Source organism: Vipera ursinii, assembly GCF_947247035.1.
Source record: "Vipera ursinii genome assembly, chromosome: 14".
Taxonomy (NCBI): Eukaryota; Metazoa; Chordata; class Lepidosauria; order Squamata; family Viperidae; genus Vipera; species Vipera ursinii.
The window spans coordinates 2,285,640-2,293,313 of NC_139527.1; the positions used below are offsets into that span (position 1 = coordinate 2,285,640).

Here is a 7,674-nt window from a genome sequence, read left to right on the forward strand (position 1 = left end):
TAAGCAGGCATATACCTAGAATGAAGGCAATTGCTAAGCACATTGATTTATGCTTTAGATTGTAAGCCACCCTGAGTCTTTGGAGAAGGGCGGGATATAAATGGGATTAAAAAAAATAAATGAAAAAATAAATAAGGGGCAGCGCTTATCTCCTTTCCAAGCCCAGAAAAGCCAGCGGCGGCTTCTAAGGGGGAAGCACTCTGTGCATGTTCAGAAATGACACCAAGGATGCTTGCAGATGTCATGGGGTGCAGCATGCCCCTTCCAAGCAGCCCCCCCACCCACCCTAACCACCAACGCTTCTCAGCCATGGGGGGATCACCGAGCCGGGGGCTTAATGGGGAAGGGGGAGACGGACGCTCCGGGCCCCGTATCCTAGGAGTGACATGATAACAGTGTTCCAATATCTGAGGGGCTGCCCCAAAGAAGAGGGAGTCAATATCTTCTCCAAAGCGCCTGAAGGGAGGAGAAGAAGCCACGGATGGAAACTAACCAAGGAGAGAAAATTGGTCTGGAACGGCAGAGGGTTTCCTGCTGGAGCAGGGGGCTGGACTAGAAGACCTCCAAGGTCCCTTTCTAACTCTCTTATTCTGAATCCAGCTTGGCGTCGCCTCTCCGCAGGGAAAAATCCCTTCGCTTCAGGCATTCGCCCTTTCTCCCCCACTGGAGGAACTTCACCCGTCCCGCTTTTTTAAAAAAACTCCGCGCCAGCCCGAAACAGCTAGAGAAAAGAACCGACTCGTGTTTTTTTCCTCCCCCCCGAAGAAAGAGAAGCCTTTATTGGGTACAAGGGAGTTTCCACCGCAAGGACCTGCCCCGAAACGGTGAGTCCCCGGGTCGCGAGAGAAAAGCAGTCCGAAGCCAGGCAAGGGAAAGTCTTAAGACGGGGCGGGCCAGGCGGGCGCCGGCTTGGCGATCCCGGCGCGGTCCGTCCCGTCCTCTACACCTTGGTGCCCGTGGAGGGCAGCTCCGACTTCTGCGTCTGGCCGCTGAGCGTGGACGAGACGGAGCCGGCGGGGCCGCGGCGGGGCCGTCGGAGGCCGAGCAGCAGCAGGCACTGGGCGCGGAAGCGGCCGTCGAAGAAGGCGTAGAGGAAAGGGTTCAGGCAGCTGTTGACGTAGGCCAGGCAGGTGGTGTAGGGGTGCAGGCGCAGGATCAGCTCCAGCCAGGCGCAGGGCAGGCTGAGCGCGCCCACCCAGGCCAGCACGTAGAGGCTTTTGAGCAGGTGGAAGGGCAGCCAGCACAGGGCGAAGACGGCCACCAGCGTCACGATGATGCGCAGCGGCCGCCGGCCCTGCCGGCTCTCCTCCTGCCGGGCGCGCCGTCGGAAGTGGCGGCGGACGGCGGCGCCGATGCAGCAGTAGCAGAGCGTCAGCAGCAGCAGCGGCAGCACGAAGCCCAGCGCCGTCGTGGCCAGGCTCAGCGCCGCCAGCCAGCGGGCTGCCTGCTCGGCGCTGCCGGCCCAGGCGCTGAAATCCATGTCGCACTCCAGCGCCGAGCCGTTGCCGCCGTCGCGGGGGCTCAGCCGCGTCCGGCGCAGCAGCAAGGCGGGCAGCGCCAGCAAGCCGGCCAGCAGCCAGACGGCGGCCAGCGAGAGCAGCGTGGAGGCCCGCGGCCGCGACGGGGCCGAGGATGAAGAAGAAGCCGGCCGGCCGGCCGAGCGCGGCAAGGCGTGCACGATGGCCAGGTAGCGCTCGAAGCCCAGGCAGCCCAGGCAGAAAGCCGAGGCGAACATGTTGAGGAGCACCAGGTAGCTGCTGAGCTTGCAGAGCGCCGAGCCGAAGGGCCAGTGGAAGCGCAGCGCCGTGTAGGCGGCCCACAGCGGCAGCGTCACCACGAAAGCCAGGTCGGCCAGCGCCAGGTTGCCGATGTAGGCGTCGGCCGGGCGCCGTTTGGCCGGCGCGCCCCTCCAGACGGTGAGCAACACCAACCCGTTGCCCGACAGCCCCAGCACGAAGACCAGCATGTAGAGCACGGGCAACAAGGAGAAGGAGAGCTCCCAGTCCGTCTCGGCCTCTTCCCAGAAGCAGCCCCCCAGCCCCCCGGCCTCGCTCCAGTTGCCCGCCGGCTCCTCGTCGTAGGCGTAGTCGGGATCCTCCATCCCGCTGCTGCTGCCGTCCCTCCGACGGCCGCCAAACCAGGCTTGCTGCCGGCGCGCCCAGGGCGCTTAAAGAGGGCTCCGCGCCTGGCCCCGCCCTTCGCTGGGGAGGAGGGGGGGCTGGGAGTGGGGGGTGGGTGGGATGGAGGGAGGGAGGGATGGAAGCGCCTTCCCGACGGGAGGCGGCCGCACCGCCACCCCCACCCGCGTCCCGATGGGAGCCGAGGGAAGAAGCCCGCCTTGCACCGGGCACGTCTGAATAACCGAATCACAGAGTTGTTTTTTTATTTCATTTATATCCCGCCCTTCTCCGAAGACTCAGGGCGGCTTACAAGCTTAGCAGAGTTGGAAGGGTCCTCGGAGGTCGTCTAGTCCAACCCCCTGCTCAGCCAGGAGACTCTGCATACCGTTTCTGACAAGTGGCTGGCCGGTTTTTTTCTCCAAAGCCTCCAGCGATGGAGCATCCACAACTTCTGGAGGCAGGTCGTTCCACTGGTTAATTGTTCTCATCGTCAGGGAATTTCTCCTTAGTTGCCTAGGCTTGCACCGCAATGGCTGCTGCCTGCTCTCTCTTCCACAAGGAAAAACAACAGGTGATGGGCAGGGAAGGTTAAAAAAAATACACAGAGGGGGCAATACCTCCATTAGACCAACTAATATTTTTTCCCAAGTTGCTGCGAGTTCGGGTGCTTTTTTGGGGGGGGCAATCAGAACCCCCAAAATAGCCCTTTTGTGCCAGGGCCTCTGGGCATGCAAATGAGCTGTGCAGGTGCAAGAGAAGGAATTTTTGGAAAGAGGAGCCAGGAAGTCCTGATCAAATCTTCAATTTAAAATTCTTGGCTGCTGAGGGTTTGGTTTTGGGTTGTTGTTTTTTTTTGGTGGTGGGAGTTCATTTGGTGTTCTGGCTGGAAACACCAAAAAGATTTTGGCTGCCTGCTCCGGCTGCAGAATAAAATAAAAATAAAATAAATCCAGATGAGCACTAATGCCTTCAAGTGGCCGTTCACTTGATGCCTTCAAGTGGCCGTTCAGATCTTTGCAAGCCAAGTTGGTCTCCCCTTTAGGCCTTGAGCTGCCGGGTTGTCAGTTGTCAGTGCGAATGCCCCCCCCCCGCCTCTGCACACCTCCCAAGACACAAAAGAGGATTCAGAGACCCCTAAGAAGGCACAAGGGAGGCTCCTGTTGGTTCTTGCTGGCCTCTGTGTGGGAATTTTCCAAACCGGATGCCACATTCATTCGCCAGGGCACAGCAACAGGGCTGGGACCCCCCCTCCCTGTGAGAACCCCTCAACAAGAAGCTATAAATCCACTTCCCACATTCGCAGGGCAGCAGAAATGGAATGATGCCACAAAGCTGCCACAAAGCTGCACACCGAGGCGCAGGCCTGACGGTCCTCTAGTTACGTCCTGCTCTGCAAGCTGGGGAATGTGTGGGGTGGTGGTGGTGAGGAAGGAAGAGGGACTGTCGCTTGTGATGCTTAGTGTGGGGCTGGTTAAGGAAGAATTTAGAATTTAGAATAACTGGGGTGTAGGAGGTTTTCCAGTCCCACCCTCTGCTCAGGCAGAGAAATCCCAGACCACAAAAATGGAGGCGTTGCAAAGCCAATTTTTTTTGCACCGTGTTGAAAGAGCCCAAACTTTAATGTTGCTGGGTCAAACATTCGTGAAATGAGTTTGCCCCGTTTCACGACTTTTCTTGCCACCGTTGCTAAGTGAATGGTTGCATTTCTTAATAACACGGCCGTTAAGTGAATCTGGCTTCCTCCGTTGACTTGGCTTGACAGAAGCTCACAAAAAGGCGATCACGTGACCCCAGGACGCTGCAAACTGTCGTAAATACGAGTCGGTTGCCAAGCAGCCGAATTCTGATCAGGTGACCCTGGGGAAGCTACAACGGTCGCAAGTGTGAAACACGGTCGTAAGTTCCTTTTTCTCAGTGACATAGCTTTGAGCCGTCACTAAATCAACTGCTGTGAGTCGAGGACTACCTAAAACACTTTAGGGCTTAACTGGGTGCCTACATTCCCAATGGAGAGCTTCAACGTTGCAGTCAGCCTCTCTCCCCTTTGCTGAGGGTCCTTGCTGCCCCTGCGCGCACACACACACACACACACACACACACACACACACACAGAGGAGCTGTTTTTCTTTCTCTTCCCTGGTGTTTTTCCAAGGCTGGCCAAATTGCATTCCCCGAAGGAGGAAGGCGATAAGGGGGTGATGGCTGAAATGGCAACAGAGACGTCTTGGCTCTGGGATCTGTCCGTGGGAGGGAGGGAGGGTGAAAAGGGTCGAGGGGAGGACTGGCCTCCTTCACCCCATTTGACAATCCAGCCTGTCTATTTTAAAAACTCCAGCAGTGGATGGGGGCACCGAGGATGAAATTGCCCTCCCAAAATCAAGTAAGAAGCACCGGAAGTTTGAAAGAGGCTAAACCCAAAACAAGGGGAGTCCAGTAACCCGCCAGGCACTTGAGCTCTTAAGCCTTTCCTAAGAATCCATCAAGACTGAACGAAGAGATATACGGTAAATGCAAGTGCTGTTCTATTCCTATTCTCCACTCCCATTATTCTATTCTATTCTATTCTATTCTATTCTATTCTATTCTATTCTATTCTATTCTATTCTATTCTATTCTATTCTATTCTATTCTATTCTATTCTAATTCCCTATTCTATTCTATTCTATTCTAATTCCCTATTCTATTCTATTCTATTCTATTCTATTCTATTCTATTCTATTATTTTATTCCATTCCATTCCATTCCATTCCATCCCATCCCATCCCATCCCATCCCATTCCATTCCATATTCTATTCTATTCTATTCTATTCTATTCTATTCTATTCTATTCTATTCTATTCTATTCTATTCTATTCTATTCTATTCTATTCTATTCTATTCCATTCCATTCCATTCCATTCCATTCCATTCTCTACTCTACTCTACTCTACTCTACTCTACTCTACTCTACTCTACTCTACTCCACTCCACTCCACTCCACTCCACTCCACTCCACTCCACTCCACTCCAATCTATGTTCTGTTCTGTTCTACTCACAGAAGATAAATGAGAGGTTTAAATTTCTTTTGCCATTCGGAAAAGGCATTACCACTCTCAAAGGTTGAGGAACAGGGCAGACTTGTGCGATGCAAGGCAACCAGGAGTGTCACTCCTGGCCTGAAAAAACAGTTGCACATCCCTGTTGTGAGAGAAAGGAAAACGGACAGGCCGCCCCCCATCCCCCACCCCCAGCACACACTTCAGGATGCGAGGCCCATTTCTTGGGACTCCCCCGGGATGCTGAGGCTCCTGGGCTGGAGCGTGTGAACTTCTGCAAGGAGAATTCTGATTCTTTCTGCCAAGTGGGAGATCCAAGTGGGAAGTAGAACCTGCACTGTAGCACCGGGACTCTTAATTGCTGCCAGATAATAAACCCAGAGTTCACATTCTTTAAAGTTAGATTTGTATCCCATGTGCCCATCCTTAGTTTCCAAAACTCTCCCCTGCTTGGAAACACCGCTTTGCCAAAGAAGCATCAGACTTCAGTTTAGTTTTGCATGAAAATACCCCAAGCCCACAGGTTACTACTAACACAGAAGTTCTCATGCTCCAAAAATTGTTGAGGGCTTCTTCGCGTTCAAAACCTCAGCCTCAACACACGACAGAAAAAGAGCAGGTCACCCAGTGTTAGGATTCAGTCAGTTTGCACCAGTTCGGCAAAAAAACGGTAGCTATTTTTTTTTCTTGCCCAATGGACTTCCAGAAGCCGCATCCACACAGGGAACCGGTTGTTCACCTATTTGAATCCCACCACTGAAGTCATCCGTTGTGTGAATGCAATGGACTTTTTGACTTTTTTTTTTACCTCTTCTGCGCCCTGCTGACTACCCCCCATTCTGAAAGACCCCGACAGCATATTCCATCCATCAAAAAGAAAGAGAGAAAAAGCTGTTTTGGAGTTTTAGGTGGACAATCACTTAGCCGAAGCCGCCTAAAAAGCGAATAACACAATCCTTGGTTGCGTAAGCAGAGGCACAGAATCAAAAGCACGCAAAGTATTCCGTACCGTTTTATAAAAGTTTAGTAAGCCACACCTGGAATTACAAGCTCGGCTTTGTCTGCCCAAGGGCCCCTTTGGACCCCCACGTACTGCCAAAAATGAATCCTCCATCCCTCGAGGGAAACCATGCTCATACCTGCGGAAGCTAACAATGAGAGCACCTGATAGCAATCTCCCTCTGTAAACCAGGTGTGGCAATTTTACTACTTTTTTCCCCAATGGGCACTAAAGGGGGGAAGAAACCCCCCCCCACCTCACACGATCTTCTAATTTCTACAAATACCCCCAGGGTAGGCAGGTTCCTTGCCTCGATTCAGGAAGGTGATCGGATTTTAATTAACACTTAACTCAGGTGGAAGCTGCCGTGTTTTGTTTTGTTTTTTGCCATTCTTGCTGCTAATTTCCTCTCCCTGAAGGAAAAGAGATGGCTCTTCAAAGAAAAAAAATTGTGGGTGGGTGGGGGTGTATTCCTCTAGGAATGCTCCCATTTCTACTTGGTTGGTGGATGGGTTAAGTGTTTGCCCTAGGATTGTCAAAGTTTTGTTTCTTTAGGATGAATTTAGCATGAATTTAGGATGAATTCGCTGGAATGCATCGAGCAGCGGGTTGGACTAGAAGACCTCCAAGGTCCCTGTGGCAGTGCTGGGCAGGAGAGGAGGAGGAGGAGGAGGAGGAGGAGGAGGAGGAGGAGGAGGAGGTTCAACCCAGTGGGAACATGGCATAAAAAGAAAGCCTCAGAGCATCTTTGCGAGGAGATGTGAGAGATGAGCCCTGAAACGCTGCAAACCTGAAGCAGCCGGGGGAAAATCCTGACTGCATCCATCTTGGATAGTAAACAGGAAGAATGGGGTGGGGGGTGGGGGGGTTATTTCTGGATTTTCCTTTCAGGAAGGGAAAGTGAACGGCAAGATTCAAAGGGTCATCTTTGAAGTCTGTGACTCTGCAAAATACAATCTCTCCCCCCCTCTTATCTTGTGGCTTTCCTTTGTGGGTTGGGGGGGGGGCTCTGATTTGAAAGAGGAATCAGCCTGACATCCATTCATTCCGACCCACACACACACACACTGTTTTTATGATGCTCGACCTGGTGAAAATCTTGGTTTGGGTGTCTTGTGCGGAGGCTGTCCATGGAAAGGGTGATCCAGATTAAGGCTCCTTTTGTAGGGATCTAGAGTTTAACCACGTAACAGCTGCCCGCTTACAGGCATCCAGAGGCCTGGCACAGACGCTGCTTTGGTAAAAAGCTATGCTTTCTCATTAGAGCCTGGGCCCCAGACAGCTGAGCTTACGAATTACCGAATTACCGTGATTTAAAGCTGCCTTTTAATGGGTGCGTTCAAGCTGCCTTTAGACACGGCTGAGATTTCTCCACATCCGTAGCAGAATGCGAAAGTTTGAAGGGGTGACTGAGGTTATGGAGACCAATTTAGCTCAGACCCTAAATTATAGCATCTCGAAAAGCTTGCATATTTGCATACATCCAAGTGGCCTCAGAGTTGCGGGTTCCAAAATGC

The 7,674-nt window shown here is 52.7% G+C and overlaps 1 protein-coding gene across 1 annotated transcript; it reads right to left on the bottom strand.

Annotated features, from left to right (window-relative positions):
* Positions 1-766: 766 nt before the first annotated feature.
* On the bottom strand, positions 767-2,109 carry LOC310646952 (apelin receptor-like). Its single transcript, XM_083373825.1, has one exon. The coding sequence runs from the start codon at positions 2,099-2,101 to the stop codon at positions 941-943; it is 1,161 nt and encodes a 386-aa protein (XP_083229951.1). The 5' UTR covers positions 2,102-2,109; the 3' UTR covers positions 767-940.
* Positions 2,110-7,674: the final 5,565 nt, after the last annotated feature.

What these genes read in the sequence shown, in the direction of transcription:
- LOC310646952 (XM_083373825.1), bottom strand. Translation starts at nt 2,101, where the DNA reads ATGGAGGATCCCGACTACGCCTACGACGAGGAGCCGGCGGGCAACTGG.